Source organism: Oryzias latipes, chromosome 5 (genome assembly GCF_053564925.1).
Source record: "Oryzias latipes strain Hd-rR chromosome 5, Olatipes_Hd-rR_3.1".
Lineage (NCBI taxonomy): Eukaryota > Metazoa > Chordata > Actinopteri > Beloniformes > Adrianichthyidae > Oryzias > Oryzias latipes.
In genome coordinates this window covers 26,296,396-26,315,337 of record NC_136241.1, presented here as the reverse complement: position 1 = coordinate 26,315,337, position 18,942 = coordinate 26,296,396, and the positions used below count along the sequence as shown (strand labels likewise).

General features: G+C 38.3%; 2 protein-coding genes across 3 annotated transcripts; both read left to right on the top strand.

The window, feature by feature from the left end:
* The first annotated feature begins 1,042 nt into the window (after window positions 1-1,042).
* Window positions 1,043-3,857, top strand: snrpe (small nuclear ribonucleoprotein polypeptide E). Its single transcript, XM_004069041.4, has 5 exons — window positions 1,043-1,274; window positions 2,460-2,486; window positions 2,569-2,631; window positions 3,323-3,401; window positions 3,682-3,857. The coding sequence occupies exons 1-5, from the start codon at window positions 1,221-1,223 to the stop codon at window positions 3,735-3,737; spliced, it is 279 nt and encodes a 92-aa protein (XP_004069089.1). The 5' UTR covers window positions 1,043-1,220; the 3' UTR covers window positions 3,738-3,857.
* A 418-nt stretch (window positions 3,858-4,275) lies between these two features.
* On the top strand, window positions 4,276-18,942 carry cdc42 (cell division cycle 42). 2 transcript variants are annotated; one of them, XM_023955110.2, is made up of 6 exons: window positions 4,276-4,412; window positions 10,701-10,851; window positions 12,908-12,980; window positions 13,109-13,218; window positions 13,309-13,506; window positions 17,693-18,942. In XM_023955110.2, exons 2-6 carry the CDS (start codon window positions 10,747-10,749, stop codon window positions 17,780-17,782), a joined length of 576 nt encoding a protein of 191 aa, XP_023810878.1. In that variant the 5' UTR covers window positions 4,276-4,412; window positions 10,701-10,746; the 3' UTR covers window positions 17,783-18,942. The 2 variants fall into 2 exon arrangements, with proteins under 2 accessions (XP_023810878.1, XP_023810879.1); XM_023955111.2 differs by lacking the exon at window positions 17,693-18,942 and adding an exon at window positions 15,268-17,347.

Genomic DNA, 18,942 nt, shown 5'->3' with positions numbered 1-18,942 from the left:
CTCATGTTCCTGCTAAATTCATAGGTCTGCATCTGCAGGTGAAAATATATTTCACATTTAATCAAAAACAAAAGTTATGCGATAAATTCTAAACCTTTTTGAAGAAAGAACACTACTGAACAAGAAGAATCATTTGTACCTCTCACCTTCTTGACTAAATACTTTTATAGACAACTTCTTTAAATCGACTGCACTTTTTAACAATGTTTATTGTAGAACTCAGATTAGAACTTTAAGTTTATTTATAAGGAAAGTGAAGTGAAACCTTTTACTAATGTTCATCTTGGGCTCGAGTTGTTTCTTATGTTTTTGTTTTTCTCTGCTGCCCTCTTTTGGATAAAATAGGTCACTGCTGTGACAGTAGAACCTGGTCAAGATAAATGTTTAGGAAATAGTTTACAAAATTAAACTCTAATATTGAAAACAAAATTACTTGTAAGAAAATAATAATAATAAAAAGTTTGAACAATTATGGAAAAATTACAAAAATTATCAACAATTTTCACTTATTGAATTTGTGTTGCAAAAACAACTACAGTAATTACATATCTGTATGCTTGTTAATATTATGTGTAATAGGAAAATAAAAAAATAAAAATCTAAATGATAAATTAGACTATATACATCCAACAATTGAACATCTATGAAGTAAATGACGCTATATCCAAACTAGTTGATGTATCAATATTTAAACCTTCTTTTCTGCTATATGAAAGCTGTTCAAATATTATTGGTACTTGTGTTAATCACTGAAATTAATCCAAGCAAAAATAAACGATTACTGAAAATGTACAAGAAAAAAGTCGAAGCAAAACCTTTGTATTTTTCCCTTCAGGATTAAGAAATAAATATGTACTGAAACAGACGTTGACAAAAAATATGGTGACTCAAAAACAACTTAATTATTAAATTTAGCCTTTTAATTGGTACCAGATGTGTTTTCATACTTTTTATAAGTCATAATTAGTCTGCATATTTGAAGGATTTCACACTGAACGTAATTTTTGACCAAATATCAAATTGTGCAGTATTGACATCCTGCCTGTAGGTGGCGCTTGTTCGGTGAAGGGAAACCTTTCAGTGCAGGAACCGGATGCGGAAAGAAACCCGCCATTAAGGCAACTTGGCATCGTGAGCTGAACGTTGAAATCATTCAATTGTAAAAGGCAATATTTCTTTAACGAAATACTTCTTGCGTGTCTTTTTTGCGTGTGAAGAGAATGGCTTACCGAGGACAAGGACAGAAGGTGCAGAAGGTTATGGTGCAGCCCATTGTATCCTTTCTTTGCTGTTAGCATTTGTTAGCAGCGATGCTAATCGGTTATTTCTCGTGTTTGCTCATCGGTAAACTGTATTCCTTTTTTTTCTAGGTACTACATGACTTTCTAAATACATTGGAATGCATATTTACTGACTTTTTTTAATTTCAGTATTGAAGCACGTATTTTTCTGTTTATCGATCAAATTTAAGCACGACGTTGTACTTCGAAAGAAATTGAATTTGAAACAAACATTTTTAGCATTTTCTAAACGTACATAGCAATATGATGGGTTATCAATTTACTATTATACATTTTACAAAAATACGTTTGTTTAATTGGAAAGAAGAAAACAATGACACGTTTACCTTTGGCAGAGTTTTCTTTTAGTGAAAAAAGAAGTCAACAATCGAGATGTTGCACTTAACGACTTAAACTAATAATATTAGTTAAATGCACTACTTTGGTCTGATAATTAAATGTTCTTTTGATTTGTTGTAACAATTGGTCATATTTTGTAGTTTTTTATTTGGTTTTTAACTTAACTCAAGTTTGTCCCTGTGAGTGTGTGAGACCTGTTTTCTTATTTTTCTTGATTATGAAGTGACATGTCATCTATAAAAAAATAAAAAAGATGTTAAAGAAATTAAGAATACCATTAAAATTTGACTCGTAAAAAAACCCCTAACAAAGTCAATAAATAAGAGAAAATCTAATGCCAGAACCCGTTTTAAATCCATTTTTAAGCGTGTCTTCAGTTGTTTTGACATGGTTGCCCTACAGTTTACGTTATAACGTGGATACATCAGCAGAAGTTAAATAGTAAACTGTAAAACTCTAGAACAATTGCAGAATTTCTGTAAGCTGGTAAAAGGCATAACTAACGTTAAAAGACCGCCGATAATACTTCAAAAATAGATCAAAATGATCTGAGTGGGACTTTCGAGCAAATTCTGCGTCATCCATAGCTTTATTTCATCATTTCGGTCATGTAATTGGTTTGTGAAGTCCTTTTTCACTGGCTTACATTGAAATGTATGACATTCACTGGTATTTAACAGGATCTCAGCTCTCCGGTTAAAGTGCAAAACAGTTTGTGTCACTCTACTGAAATTGAAATGACTAGTTCATGTTATTTGAAATATCTTCTGTAACATTGAAACGGTTTAGACATGTCATTTCCTTGACTCTGTTCATCAGAACCTCATTTTCAGATACCTTCAGAACGTGAGTATTGAAGGCTCTTGCAGGTTCACCTTTTGTCTCGGTGGTGACTGAAATACTGATTCGTGTCATCTTTGCTTTGCAGCGCTCACGAATCCAGGTGTGGCTTTATGAGCAGGTGAACATGCGGATAGAAGGCTGCATCATTGTAAGATTTCTCTTTATTTTACTTTCACAGTGTTTGTTAACTTTCCAAATGTGTGCCACAGTTACTTTAAAACTGGTATAGACTGTAAAAACGATCGACGATTCCAGGTTTTCCTTCTCCGCTCCAAAAGGGGGAACAAGAGAAAGTTTGAGAACCACTGACCTAGCATTTTAGTTATTTTTTTTATTGGAGCTTGGTAAAAGTTCTTAATGGCTGGTGTTAGATCCACAATAATCAACTTAAAACTGTTTTGCAGAAATTTTTTCTACGACTATTTTGGGGCTCTGTTTTAGCTGCTTTTGCAGCGGGCACCTTTCTTACCAGTAGAGCAGAACTCTGCAGCTGATTTAAAAATGTATTTGAAAACGGCAACAAAAAAAACACACACTGGTTCAGACTCACAATACAGTAGGTAAATGATCAATGAGAACAGCATAATGACAAACTAAGCATGAATTAGGAGACCAATTGAAATTGCCGGTCCTACACTCTTGACACTTTAATCTATTTTCAGAACATTCTCGGTGATCTTTTAACTATGATTATGCTGTTTTTAGCCGAAATAAAAACAAACAACCTGTGCCGTTTTCTTGGGGGGGAAAAACCTTGAGAGCCTGAATTTAAATGAATCCAAACAGCTTCAGTTATGAAAGTAGTTAATTGATTATTTCCTTTTTATTTTATTTTCCAGGGCTTTGATGAGTACATGAACCTGGTTCTAGATGATGCTGAGGAGGTCCACATGAAGACCAAGAACAGAAAGCCACTGGGTAAGACTCTTTAGCTTGTTTAATTTGTTAAATTTCAGTTACTATTTTTTGATCTTAGCAGTTATTAGAACAGCTTTATTTATTTATTTTACAATGAAAAATTTGAATATTCTTTGTATTTATTAACATGTACTGTTAGCTTTTGTTTCTAGAACTGCTGTAACAAAATATTTGTTTGAGGAAAACATAGAAATATTTTTCCAGTCAGTATTTATTTGTTATACACTCAGGAATGTCAGTTTTTAAAATGTCAAGATAAATTTCTTTCCTTGTTTCACAGGTCGGGTTATGTTAAAGGGCGACAACATCACCTTGCTGCAGAGTGTCTCTACCTAGTGACACCAGTGACGACTGCAGATCCTGTCTTTTTTTTCTGTTAACTGCTTACGATTTTATGCATAAATGTGAGTTTCTCTACAACCTTTGAGAATAAATGGCTTTGTTTTTTTCCAGAAATGTTTTCTGTGTGTTTATCTAAAATTTAACTGTATTGTAATATCTGGGTCACGGCTCGTACTGCCATCTAGTGGCGCACAGCATTAGTACAACCGGCATTTAGGTCAAATTTGGAATCCAAAGAATGAAGTTCATCAAAAAGCGACAAATAACTAAATGAAAGATGTATACAGATATGTAGTTTGTGCTAGCCTTCATTAATTTTTGTGATATATATATATATATATATATATATATATATATATATATATATATATATATATATATATATATATATAATATAAATATATTATATAAATAATTCTGTATAGTGATTATTATTAAATTCACTGCAGTGATTAAATGCATCGTACGTTAAGTTAGAACAATTTTTAAATCGTATTTGAGAGTTTTAATTTACACCCGTTTCTAAAATTACGAGCACTTTCAAGTTTAGTCTGAATGTGGCCATTCGACGTGATGACGTTGTACGCAACCGCTCCCTGTTTTGATGCCTGGGAAGCCCCTAGTACGGAGCCGACAACGCCCGGTATTGAAACCCAAACATAAAACACGGTAGGGGGAATTATTTGTATTTTTATGTCGTTTCCGTGGTTTGTATTAAGACCAACATCACAGTGTATTAGAGTTTATAGGTGATGTTGGCTAAAATCACCTAATTGTGTCATTCAGCATCCGCTAAGGTTAGCGGTACCGCTTAGCAGGAAGCTAATTGGGAAAGACCATCTCTGGCTAGTTGTAGAAATAACAATCAGGTTATCGTGTCATAAGTTAATATACTTCTCATTTGTATGAACTGCTTATACCCCAGCAAATTAAAATGTCTTTTACTGGCTTAAAATGATAGTCACAACTAATTTAGTTGTTACTCTGGCCTGACGCGGTCAGTTAGTTTGAGAGCAAAATCAAACATGAGACGGTCAATGAATCTCAGCTGCCTGTCGGTCCCAATCAAGGACATGTTAAGTTCCAGTGGAGGAGTTGGAGAACGGTATTGAGTTTAGATGGAGCAGTCGCCGTTATTTATTTTTAATTTTTATTGTGGTTTCCGCAGCCGGCAGGAAATAGGCCAAATTGAGGCCGAGGATTGGGCCCTGGTGGGGGCCAAGCAAGGTTTAATACGAACCACCAGCCTCCAGGCTGCTCTGTCTGTGACGTTTGTTGACCCGGAGAAATGATCAATACTTTATTGGGGAGAATGGAACAAACAATTATATATCCCCCACTTGTGATCATTTGAATTTTTTTATGACAAGCTATTGACTTTAAAATAAGAATTTTATATGGTTCTACACAGAATAAATTAATTTAAATGCTGCCATTTTTATAGTTTTATTTCAGAGGATGTTGTTTACCATTCAGTGACAGTATTTTACAAATTAAAAGCATTAATGCTCCCATGATCTACTAATGCTTCAAGTTCCACATGAATGAACCTAGCTGGATTACTACTGGACTTGGATGTCTTAACCCACAAATGTCTGGATTAAGGCTGGAAGCAGACGCTTGTCGGTAGCCTGGTGTGGTCTTTAGCACCGATTTATCAAGGCATTTAAATTTATTGAAAAACTGGCTGTTACGGGGAGTTTAATACAAAATTATTAAAAAATAATGTCATTTTTCACTCACAATTTTTAATCATTGTCCCAATTTAAAATAGCTATTTGTCATAAAGTTCTAGTGTAAATGTCTCCCTATTCACTTACCAAGATTATTTACTCTACTTAAAGGTACTTATCCCATTTTCTTTATTCTACATTATATTTGTTATTTTGAAATTAAGTTTATAACAGTATCTTTGAGTTTTTGTTGAATCAACATTTGCAGCATTAAAAGAAAACGCTATAACCAGAAGTGTAATTAAGGCTCAGTCCTTTATATAGGTTTATTTTAGTTTTTAAAAAGCTAAGAAATTAAAGGCTGGCTAAAGGTACGGTGAAAAAATGTCTCAGCTGAACGTGCTGGCAAGAAGGCAGTCCACAGCCATTAGGTTGTGTGTTAATTCCAGTAGCTTCCTGTAGGAAGTCACATTATTCAAGTCTCATTAATCTGTCAAAGAGCACTCACTGGTCTGCACTCATAAACATTTCAGGCAGTAATAGTTGGTAAAATACTCCGTAATAGTAAATGCATTTCTGTACGATAATGTGTCATCTTAAATTATATATGCTTCATGTTATAGAAGCTGGCTATAGGGGGTCTTGCAGCTGAATGTCTCTGCGTGTTCCCCTGCTTTTGTAAGCCTTCAGCTGAGTGTCCCCTGGTCTGCCTTTGGCTCCCCACCCCCACTCTGTGCTGCAGAGCTCTGCAGTGGCTTAGCGCTGACGACGTACAGTGACTTGTGGAGAAGAGGCACAAATTCTGTGGCTCCTTTGAGTAATGTCGTCTGCAGCGACTCAAGGCGATTTGAAGCATTAATGATTGAATAGATCACATCCCATTTGCTTCCTGGTCAAATATTGTGATCCCTAGTCTGAATTGGGGTTTAATCAATTTCACTTATCATTAATAAAAATAAATTTGAATGACTTATATTTTTTGTTGAGTAATTAAACAGTCTGCTGGCATTTTCAAATTCCCACTCCAATCTTTTGATCTGTTGTGAAAAGGCTCCTAGTGGTCTGTTAATGATGATTATCCAGTTATCGCCAAAATCAAAAAAACGTGTCGTTTTCTAGGACATAGTTTCTCCAGAGCGGCAGAAGTTCATTAGAAATTTGATCCGAGTTGTTAGTGGGATTATTGGGGCGCAGCAATACTGCCTCACCTTTCCCTCCCCTCTACACTCCCACTAGCTTACGTCTCACAACCCCTATCCAACATTACAAGAGCAACAAAAACAGCAAGCAATATTGGAGCTGTCTAGCTGCACAATTTTGAGCCAGAAACCAGCTCAGATGAGGAAAACAAAGCCGTGTATGGATCTAGTCGTCTACAAGTGAATGCATTAGAATGGAGCACTGCAGTGTATTTTTCTACATAATACGTAATACTACGTAACAATCATTTTCAAGCATAACTTTTTGTCTAATCCTGCCTGATACATAATGATTTAAGTAAAGAAATTCTCAGAAATGCAATTTTTATCCATTTTTTTTTAAATGTATGTCCTCATCATCAGAATAATGCCACAATAACTTGTTACAAACACCATTTTCAGGTCTTTAACAAGTAGCTTTCTATCATTCCTTCCTTTTTGAATCACAGTTGTGTCCTCAGCCATCGACTGCATGTGTGCTTATGTTGCCAAAGCAGACTTGTAATTTTTCTTTTTAAATTCTAAACTTGACATGTAACAAACCAGCTGTGCTAAAACAATCTTATGGCAGCTTGAAGTATTTAGGAGGGCGGTCGACCTCTGATCGGAAGTTTACGGTTTCGATATTCACATTTGAAGTGTCTTCGGGCAAGTCACTGAACCCCACCTTACCTCTAGGGAAGCCATCAGTGTGTGAATGGGACTGTAACTGTAAAGTGTGGTACAGGTGAATGCCATTTACCGTTTAACAAATCAAATAAGCAAACGTGAATCACACGTTCAAATGAAGTGCAAGTCCCAGCCGTCTCTGTAGAAACACAGAATGATCAGTAAAAGCAGCAACTTGTGTAATCTTTACTTGATCATTTTTTCCACTCCAGTTGCACAGTGCAGCTTTGTGCCGTTGAGGGCTAAAGAAAAGCTGGAGTACAGAACCGAGCCATTGTTCCTGTAATAAACGGGAACTCTTTTCTGTCAAATGACGGCATCTAAACCAGCCTGTTGAGGCCACTGTAAAGCATTTTATTGCTTAATCTACTTGCAGTAGAATCACTGATGCTTTGAGTCCTGCTGAAATCATTCATTCATTCATCTTCTTTACCGTTTATTCCCTTTCGGGGTCACGGGGTTGCCGGAGCCTATCCCGGCCACTTGGGCGTAGGCAGGGGATGCCCTGGACTGGTCGCCAGTCTGTCGCAGGGTAGAATATCCTCAATCACACATCCATTCACTCTCACACCTATGGACAATTTAGAGTTGCCAATCAACCTATGAAGCATGTTTTTGGATGGTGGGAGGAAGCCGAAGATCCCGGAGAAAACCCACGCATGCACTCCACACAGAAAGGTCCCCCGTTGATGTGTTTTTCAAGTCCCCCAGCCAGGACTTGAACCGGGGGCATTCTTGCTGTGAGGCAAGAGCGCTAACCACTGCGCCACCATGCTGCTGAAATCAAGTATTCCAAATTGTTCCCTTTTAGTCAAAGATTGAGTATTTTTAAATCTAGAATTATAAAAATACGTAAAGCTTTATTTTTTTTTTATTTTTTTTTCTAATTTAAATTTTTTATTGAAAAAGCACATGATAAATTTTATATTGCATTGATAGACTACAATGTTCTTGCTTTCTCAATGTTAAATAAATATAGAACAAACATGTGAGAGAGCTGGGATTTTCAACAATTTCAGTGACATTTCACATAAAGTCTGATCTACTTGACATATTCTGTCCATTTAGACGGAGCAGTGTAAAAAACATCCAGTTGTTTTTGTAGAGAGAAATTCTTTCCATTGTATGAATTCTTTGTACAACATCAAGGCAGTCCTCTATCATTGGTTGTTCAGTTTTAAGCCTTTTTCTGGTTAATGTTTTCTTACAATAAACACGCACAATGTAGAGCAATTTCTATTGCTTTTGTTGTTCAGGCCATAAGAACACTATTTTAGCTAAAAATAGACTTTCAAAGGACAAGGGGAAGACAATAGAAAATACATTTTGCAGATGTTCATGCATGTCAGACCAGTACTTCTTTACAACCACACAGTCCCAAAATATGTGGAAGTCATTGGCTCCATTATTACCAAACTTCAACATTTACTGCCTGTTCAAAGCTTTATTTTATTTTTACTGTATAAGTTCTTGAAATGCATACTAAGATAAACAATAAAGATGAATATTTACCAAACAAGACTGTTCAAATGAAATCTTTTGGCAGCTTGTAGGAAAAGGCTGGGATCTCTAATTACAGGTTTGAGGTTTTTTTATTTTCCTTCTAGAACATTTTGGTCACAGCAGGATTGAACCTCGATTTCTGAGACATCCGCCCAACTCTCCAACAGAGTATAATATCTCTGATGTTAAAAGTTTAGAGATTCATTGATTTTTATTCTCAATTTTTTTCAGTGTGTGGTTTATGGTGATGTTGAAAACCAAAACAAAAATGTAATGTTATCAGTTTGGTATGGCACATTAAATGCTGTATTTACTGCTGATTGCTTATGAATAGATGGTTTGACTTATCCTGCTCTATTAAAATTAAATACCTGTGACCCTCCGTGCTCACAGACCACTAATGCTGACACCAACACAGTGGGGGCGCTGTTTACTCTTGTTCACAGTGGGTCTTCTCCCAGGCTTTCTTTTCCTCCAAGATACAATTTCTATTTTTATATTTTGTTGTATTCATAAAGTCGAGGTGAATATCTGCAAACTTGAGTGTGTTTTGGGAGGGCGTTCAATTATTTTTGCAGCAGACATTTAACTTTTTTTGTCATGTTTGGAGGTATTTCTCATAATCTGAACGATCTCATTCCCTCCCTTTACTATTTAGAGAACTAATGTAGGCGTCTCTAGAAAAGAACAAAACCATTGCGATTACAGTAACCAAATATTCTGTCCATTCAGGTCAAATAGAAAAAAATTCAGATTTTGAGTTATGTCTAAATAAGAATAGTGGTTCATTGTTTTGTTTTCTATTATATATTAAGCAATTGTAATGTTATTATTGTCTCTCTGCAAGTATTGATTCCATTTGTTTGGAAATGACCTTTGTAACCTTTTTTTCACATTACGAGTGCAGATGGCTGCTGTTGTGCCATGCATTGGAGCAACTCGCATCTTAAAACTCGGATAAACTTTTGCTTTATGAGAGTCTGTTCTTGGTGTTTAAAAGACAAGTAAACTCTGCTCTACAGATTCTTTGAACAAAGCACTTAAGGCAAAAAGGTAAATATAAAAAAAACATTAAATAGGTCAAAACACTTAAAGACCCACTTTGATCATCTTTTAATCTATTGTAAAAGTGTTCCCAGTGGTCTTATATTTAGGAATTTGTCATTTTTAGCCAATATTGTAAAAGTTGTCATTTTCTGGGTCATAATTTCTGCAGGGCAGCAGTAGTTTATTAAAAATCCACCTCTGAGTTGTTTGTGTGGAGCAACCCCTTCTCCTCCCTCTTGCTGAGAGCCCTCTGTTTACAGGCTTCCCCGCTAGCTTACAGCCCCTTACAACCACAACCTAACATTACTGGTGCAACAAAAATGTCGAGCGATTATGAAGCTATCCATCCGTACAGTTTTGAGCCAGATTCCAGTTCAGGTAAAGAAAACAAGGACGTACAATGATCTATTTGCCTGCAGGTGGATGAATCAGAATGGAGCAGAGCAGAGAGCCTTTGGCCCACCCAGCGTTTTTTTCTATGACACAAATATTTTTCTTTTTAAACAGCAATTTTTCGTCTTCTCCTGATTCACAAGGATTTCACAAAAAATTACAAAGAAATTCAATTTTGAGCTTATTTAAATATATGTCCTCCATTATGTAAAAAAGTCCATAAGAGCATGTTAAAAACACAATTTTCACTGGAATGAAACAATGCAACAATAACAAAATAACAGTTTTATACTAGGGCAAATGCTTTTAATGTCATACATGGTGCAAAAAGGGAAAAGGTTCCCTTCTTACTGGACCGGAGTACCTCCAGGAAAAGTTGATCAGCTAACCTAAAGCATGATGCTGGAGTGCATGGAGAGAGGCGCTCAGAGAAGTGCTGCAGTCCAGATAAAGCCTGACTTTTTTCTTTTCAGTTCCAGATCCAGATTGAATGAGTTGTGAAGACTTGAAAACTCAGCTATGCAGACCATCAAGTGTGTTGTCGTCGGTGACGGTGCGGTGGGTAAAACCTGCCTGCTCATCTCTTACACCACCAACAAGTTTCCCTCTGAATATGTTCCAACGGTGAGTCTTCCTGAACAATGACCCAGAGTTTTAATATCAGAAAAAATAAAAAGTACAGGGTTGTTTGGAAAACAGCAGTTGAGTGTTTTGGAGTTTTAATGCGCTCAGATATTCTAGATCAGCATGATTTTTATAGTATGTGGGAATAACTCTTGCAATAAATTCGTTTTGCCAGTAAAGAATCCTAGTTTTTATCTTTTAAATACAACTTTCTTTTATTTTGAAGTCAAACAGACCCACTCTGTTTCCTCACTGGGTCTTTTTTGTAAAAAGTAACTTTCCAAAAACATTTATTTTTTGTTAACGCTGCCGGTTTGGGGGTTTCAATTGAGTGGTCGCAGGGGTTGACATAGCCCAGAAATTTGCACTGGCCCACAGGGCCAGTAGGTTTTGAAAGTTACTGGCCCTGCCTGAAAGTTACTGGCCCGACACTGCACACAGCTCCGCATGTGCTTGCAACTTTAGGGGGGTCCGGGGGCATGCCCCCCCGGAAAATTTTAATATGGGGAAATTTGGTGCATTCTGGTGACATCTAGCACTTATTTATACACTTTTCAATTACTGAAAATAGAGCATATCAAACTTAAATCTGCTCTAGTCTGTTTCAGATGTTTTGAAGAGAGCACTGCAGTGAAGTAGGTAACACTAGTTAAGAAGTTTTCATGCTGCCCAGGGCTCCAGACTAACTTTTTTCACTAGGAGCACAGTGGCCCCCAACTGAAAATTTTAGGGGCACAACCAGAAAATTTAGGGGCGCATACCGTAAATCAACATGCTAACCAAATCTACTAATTTCCACTGTATTACTATTAATAAATACTTTAATAATAGATGCAAAAATTACAATGTGCCGTTTGAAATTCAGTGTCACATTTTATTCTGCACTTTTGAAAATGCAACAAGGTAAACTGACAAAAGCATCGCTGTCACGATACAACGATACAAGCGGTGTTGTATCGGAGATTTTATTTTTAGGCCATATCGCCCAGCCCTACTTTAGTTAATTAAATTAAATAATTGAAAAATTAAATAAAATTAAATTACTGAGATCATTCGGCTAACTAGAAATACTTACTGCTTACAGTGTTGTAAAGAAAAAGAAAATTAAGTAGTTTGACATTATACTCCATTTGAGTCTGAGATTCAGGTATTTGGAGTTGCCTTTGATTCTTTAACATTCAGCTTAAAGCTTAGTGCATACAGTTTCATCTTCAATGCATTCATTAAATATCTTGCTGTCCATACTACTAATTCCACCCGTCACTCCATCTAACACATTCCTATCTATTCCTGCCATGTCTTCCACATCTCTGACATGCTTCAGTGTCTCTTCAGTGACGGTGTTGGATTTATGATCATCGCGGTGAAAAACCACCAGGGGGCGCGCTGATATGTGTGTCAGTTTAAATATATCTGCCTAAAATGTAATAATAACCCACTGGCTTGTTCCTTCGCTCTTGCTGTTTAACATTGTTTAGTATTGAATTGTTACATTCAATAAAGTTTGAAAAAAAAAGTAGAGTGAGCGCGTGCCGCGTGGTGCTCGGCAGCGACAGCCGCGCGCGCAGACGGGAGAGGAGGAGAAGAGTGATAAAAGGTTTCCCATAGAAACCCTTGAAGTCTGAACACAGGACTAGCAGAAAAAGTGAATTATAAAGACGAGGTAAATCTACACGTTTTCGCAAAATATACTTTATTGAAAAAGGTGAAAAATGTATTAACCGTTAGATATTTTAGTGGCCCGAGCGGACAAGTAAAAAATAAAGTCTTGTGGTCCGTACTGCTCGAAAAACAGGACCGGGCCAGCGGACAAATGGCTATGTCGAGCCCTGGGTCGGAGCAGCCGCTTTAAGACAGTAGTGGGTGGTTTTTTAACATGAGACCGAGCAACTTGACATGCGTCAGGAATGAGTCAAATGTGGTGTCCAGTAGTCTTCCAAAAATAAAACTTCCTTCAGAATAAATAAATAAAATGGGAAAAATGTAGGTCATGTTTTGATAGTGATCTGTCCTGTTTCTGTGAGACGTCAGCTGACTCTGCTTTGTTGTGTTTCAGGTCTTTGATAACTATGCTGTAACTGTAATGATCGGCGGTGAACCCTACACCCTGGGCTTGTTTGACACAGCAGGTATGTCCACATTTTGTCCATCGCTTCATTTTGTAATTTTTTGAGTTTGTGTTTTGTCTTTGAGTTTTTCTGTCGTTTTCTGATTTTCCAGAAACTTACTTGGGTTTGTTTTTGTTTTTTTCTACCAGGTCAGGAAGACTATGACCGGTTACGTCCTCTGAGTTATCCGCAGACAGATGTCTTCCTGGTCTGTTTTTCTGTCGTGTCGCCGTCCTCCTTTGAAAACGTCAAAGAAAAAGTGCGTCTGTTAGAAACCCTTTGTCATCAGGATCGCCCGGTGTCTGTTTAAACGCAGAAAACCTGAAGGTCATGTTGTGTCTGCTCTCAGTGGGTTCCAGAGATCACCCATCACTGTCCAAAGACGCCCTTCCTGCTAGTCGGGACTCAGATTGACCTGCGGGACGACCCCTCCACCATAGAGAAGCTGGCCAAAAACAAGCAGAAGCCCATAACCCCAGAGACGGCCGAGAAGCTGGCCAGAGACCTGAAGGCTGTGAAATACGTGGAGTGCTCCGCCCTCACTCAGGTACCTGCAGAGTCAGATGAACTCCCTCTGTTAGGAGTGGCACTTCAATAAAGAAAGTGGAGGAAAGAGGCGCGTCCCCTTCAGGCTCAGTGTTGCTGCAGCTCCGTCTCCCTCTGCATGTTTGGTTTGGAGCCGGAGTCCACGCTGTTTTTCTGCTGTTTACTTTGAGCTTTCAGTCAGATTCAGACCCCATCTTCCTTTGGCTTTTGCATGGCAGAGTGTTTATGTTTTTATACATTCATTCATTCATTTATCTTTTAAACCCGTTTTGTCACCAAAGTACAAATTTTCAAAAATCCTGTGAAATTGCTTTTTCCAGGGATGTCTCGATCTGATCGCCCGATGACGCAGTTTCAGACTCGATCAAAATCAGATGTTGTATCCCGATCAGGGATTGGTTTAGTGTTTTAATTTCATTAAAATGATCCTTATCATCATCGCATTTAAATACTCTAGTAGAAGTCTGCATCTCACGAATGGATCACAACATTTTCTTGCTGTAACACAAAAGACGGCGCTGGTTTTAGCAGGAGGCCAACAAAAACAGTGAGGTAGTTACATATTCTGACTTCTGGTCTCAATAACTCTTGATGAATGTTTTAATCTGACAGCAAGTGACGATTGGTTTATTAAGCTAAGGCGGCTTTAGGTTGATGTCTAGAAATGGGCGACACCCACAAAGAGTGAAAGGTGGAGCCTCAGAGATTGAGTCATCGGGCTTCCAGGTAGAGAAACAAACTACAAAAATAACTTGTATTTAATTAAAAAAAAACATTCATTAGTGTGCCAAAGGTAATATATGATCATCTTTATGGATATAGTTTACTCTGACAGGCCCTTTAAATGCTGCCTTATTATTATTATTTTTTTTCAAATAGCATCTGGAACCCTGAAGCAAATTTATTGAAAACCAAAAACGGCGTCGCAAATGTTAATTTTTTTTCCAGTATTTGGAACAACCACTTGATTATTTATAAAAATGTAAGAACAGAAACAATCGCTCAGAATATGCAGTGACCTGAGCTGACCGACTGCTGATGACGTTTAATCCAGAATGTGTTCATAACCATATCTGGGGTTGAAAACACACTTTAAACATGGATAGAATCAACTGTAAATGGATGATCATCAGCATCGGTTGATATGAAATCTCACTATTTCCTGCTTCCACTCCCAAGTAAACAATTCTTTCATATGTCAAAAGAAGTCACTAAATCTTAAAAAGCAGTGATAAAAAACAGTAATTTAAATTTTCTTCCTTAACTGAAAAAGGAGAAACTTCTTCCTTCTCCAGTGAAGGAAAACAAGAGCTTAGAGACCAGTTTTTGTTTATTCCTGTTTATAAATGTGGTTTAAAGGTTCAGCTTTGGTTCTTTCATCTGAACCAAACCCTCTTCGGGTTTGCTCCACATCCTTCTCCTGGTGTCCTGCTTCGGTAAACCCTCCCTCCTTCAGAATGCCGGCACCATGCATGCTCCTTCCCCCTCTTCCTCCTCCTCTTTCCTGGCAAAAGACTCCCTAGATTTACACTCCAGTCCTCACTGAGGAGGTGGCCATTTAAAGACGGCTGCCGTCCGTGTAAGCGTCACGTTTCAGGGCGAACAATGGCGTTCCTCCGCTGCTTCCTTCCTCCTCGGCCATGAGGACAGCCGCTGATGTCATTTCCTGTTTCCTGCTGGGATCAGGTTTCAACCTCCACCTGTCTTCCCATTAGCCTCCTCTAATCACGCTGCTCTTCTCTTTCCTGTCGTTTTCTCGTAGCGGGGGCTGAAGAACGTTTTTGACGAGGCGATCCTCGCCGCCCTCGAGCCGCCCGAGACTCAGAGACAAAGGAAATGCTGTGTATTTTGATCTTTGTCTGCTGCTGCATCATCTCCCTCCTCTTCTCTGCATTCATTAACCCCTTCCTGTTTCATTCCTTCATCCCGATTTTAAGTATTCATGGCGTTCTCACTTTGTCAATCTTCGCTGGCTTGTCCTCTGAAGTCGCACCTCGACTATTCTCTGAGTTTGAGTCGCCTCCTTTGGTTGCTGGGAGCAAATCAGCATTTTCTGGGGCTTCATTTGTTTATTTATTTTAACAGAAATCAAAGTAAAAGGAAATAGGAGTGTTGCCATGGTGACATACAGCTCCCCTCTGGTCATACAGATGAACTCTGCTCGAAAACTGCCCTTCTCTGAGGTTTTCAGCTGTGAATCAAATTCAATCTTCTCCTAAAACGTTTTGGAAATGTAATGAGTTTTATTTAGAACAGAACTAAAAACACAAAAATATGCTAAATTACAGTTAGAGAAGCAGTTTAGTGGAAGACTCGGGGATCAAAGATACCTTCTTTAACAAAACAAATGAGCAGGTCATGAAACAAGCTTGTGGGCACGGAATGGGATTTTGGGGGGAAACTATAACAATAAACTTAAGCTGCAGCTTTCTTAGCAAAATGTGACCAATCGCAAAATCACTAACAAAAACTCTTCATGTTTACTGTTTAGGTATTTACAAAAAGAGTGCTGATCATCAGGAATACGCTGTTCCATTTTTACTTAGTTCACTCATATAAAAGTAAAATTCCTTTCAATTTCAAATAAAAATATGTACGATCCTCTCAAGAATTTGAAAGGAAATCCTTCATGTAACCAAGTTTGCAAACCTGCAGTTAGTTTTTGTCACTTTCTTGTCAATAAAGAGAAGTCTAGCTTTCCAGTATTGGCCAATTAGATTGCAGTTTAACAGTTATCAATGTGTTTTAGGGTTGGTGCTACAACGACAAAGGCTTCATAAATGTCAAACTTTGTCACGGTGGGTTTACGGTTTGAGGCGGGAGGCTGCAAAGTCACTGCTGTACTCTAGATGGGTTAGGGTCAGAGGTCAGATCCAGTTTTTCATGGGTCTGTGGATCAGATGTGGATCAGACTCATGTTCAAAGTGTCGACTGTAGATGAGACCTGGGCCGAGTGAGTATGACGTCACCCAAATCAGTAAGCAGTGATTGATCCAAGTGGGTCTGGGTCAACATCTCTGTGGCAACCCCTCTCACCAATCAGGAGTCAGCTTGTTTGAAGTCCACACCCCTTCCACTGGAAGAATCTGTCAAATGTTTGAAAGTTGGGCAGGCGGGCGCCTCCTACTTATATTGCAGCATTGGATTGGTCAGTTTATAACTTGAATAACTTAGTTAGGAAAAAATATCATGAAAAACAGTTAGGATTAGCAAGAACGAAAAGACAAAGGTAGCAGAGCAAGAACGATTAGTCTGACATGACTGAGTCGTAGCTGTTTATTTCTTTATAGAAGTCGATGGGATTTTGGCTTCTTGGAACCAGCGGGTACTTCCTGTTTGGAATGGGAGGAGGGAGGGGTCACTCAGTCCAGTTTTCATATACAGTCAATAGATCAGAGTTTTGGAGGAAAGTAGTATTTTTAGCTATAATTACCACGTGTGGCCCCACCCACTTTCCCATGTTGCATTTTATTTAGTTCTTTTTTTTGCCTTCTTGTAGAAAAGGGCTTAAACATTCAAACTAATTTGATTTCTAAAGACTTTTTTAACTTAATGTCATGAATACAATTGTATTTTTTCCGTGAGTACTAATCTGTTTGGAGCTCTTATGGATTTACTTTTATTCTGAAAGGCAGAGTCTTCAGTAATCAAAATGTATTGAAAGAGTTACTAAGTGTAATGTTTTAGATCTATTGACAGTGAGCTTTTATTCAGACTTCCTCTGTGTGACAGTGGAGCCACAGCTGTGTGTGTGTGTGTGTGTGTGTGTGCGCGTGCGTGCGTGTGCAGATAATAATCATATTGTCTTTAAGTGGTTGTTAATAAAGTTGATATGAACTGGCTCTTCTCTCCGACTTCCTTCTTTCTTTGGTTGCTTGTGCGTCTGTTGCTTCAGATCATGTGACAGTCCAGTGACTCTTCACAGAAAGCCTGCGTGTTTGTGTGCTTGTGTTGTGTCCGTGTTGCTGCATCAGGGCTCGTTGCTCGATTTTCCTCCACTTTCTGGTTTGATGTCATTTCAGCTGCACTTAGACTCAAACAGGTTTCTGTTGGAATATTTTGTTTTGATCGGGAAATTTTTATTTTTTCTGTGTCACTTTAAATAAAGTGTTACTGTTTTTTTTTCTTCCTCTTTTAGTTTGTGTCTTTGCTGCGCCCCCTCATTGTTTGTGTGTTTGTGTTCACAGAAAGGCCTAAAGAATGTGTTTGATGAAGCCATATTGGCTGCTCTGGAGCCTCCCGAGCCCAAGAAGAAACGCAAATGTGTGCTGCTATGAAGGGCTTTGCCGTTTTCTGAGCACACACACACACTCACACACATGCACACATAAACACGTATGAATCTGACATGGACCCCCCCCACTCCGGGTTCTGCTCTGCTAAGGCTGATTGACTGAAGTTTCATAAAACTCTGCAATAAATCGAAGCTTCACCCTAAACTTTAGAGGCCCCCTCCCCTTAGATGTCTTCAGCTGACTGGTCAGGGTGCCCCCCCACCCCCCCACCGCCTGCTGGGCGGATTTCGTGCTGCTGTTCCCGTCGCCTCGGTCTGTCAGTGGTCTCCTCGTCTCGCCGCCACCGTTCTTTCCCAGCACTACTCCAGACGCGCTAACAAGACTTGTAGTGTTTTGTTTTTGTTTGCCAACACCCCCACCCATCTTTTTTTTCTGAAGATGTTTATTCCAAGTAGAAAAACACGGAACCACTGAGGAGCCGCTGAAGGAGCTGTTCTGACGCCGCGGCTGCAGATGGATTCTCCGGTTCCCATCCATTGGCCTTTTTAGCAGCAGGGAACTTTTAACAGTGTTAGCAGAACAAGTGGTGTTTTGTGCGTTTTTATTTCTTTGTTCACGTCAGGGACCAGCAGGGAGGGGGGCACAGCAGAGCACCACCGCCCCTCCTCTCTTTTGGAGCGTGCCCAGAAGGTTTGGGCCCACTCAGACTCTGAATGAGGTCTAACAGATGTAATTATAATTTAAGCTGGCTCTCTGTTAATGTAGGCTCCAGTTGTTTTACCAAAACAAGAATTCCTTTGATACTTCTGTTTGTGTTGTCTTTTTAATTAATTATATATATATATATATATATATATAATATCTCAATATAAATATATTAAAAGGTTTAATTCACTCCTGTTTCATTTCAGAGTCAAAACTTTTTTAGCTGCCAGTTTTACACCAAGAAACCCTCTGATTGGTTGAAGCCGATTCAAAACCTCTAATGGCAGAGAGACTGTTTGCTGGAGATGGTTTGTGGTTGGTCGGTTCTTGTTTTTCTTCCCATCGGTGGCTCACAGTCGGGTTCATATCCAGCCCAAGTCAGTATGATTATTATAACCTGTTGTTTTGGTGCAAAACCAAATGCTTTGTCTAAGTTTGTTTTCTTTGTATATGCATTCTTTTCATAAATATTAAACTTATACCTTAATTGCCTTTAA

Bases quoted from the DNA above. Each gene is read 5' to 3' on its own strand.
- snrpe (XM_004069041.4), top strand. From the start codon at position 1,221: ATGGCTTACCGAGGACAAGGACAGAAGGTGCAGAAGGTTATGGTGCAG. The intron at 1,275-2,459 runs GTATCCTTTCTT...TCTGTTCATCAG, and splicing joins AGGTTATGGTGCAGCCCATT to AACCTCATTTTCAGATACCT. The intron at 2,632-3,322 runs GTAAGATTTCTC...TTTATTTTCCAG, and splicing joins GGATAGAAGGCTGCATCATT to GGCTTTGATGAGTACATGAA.
- cdc42 (XM_023955110.2), top strand. From the start codon at position 10,747: ATGCAGACCATCAAGTGTGTTGTCGTCGGTGACGGTGCGGTGGGTAAA. The intron at 12,981-13,108 runs GTATGTCCACAT...TTTTTCTACCAG, and splicing joins GGGCTTGTTTGACACAGCAG to GTCAGGAAGACTATGACCGG. The intron at 13,507-17,692 runs GTACCTGCAGAG...TTGTGTTCACAG, and splicing joins AGTGCTCCGCCCTCACTCAG to AAAGGCCTAAAGAATGTGTT.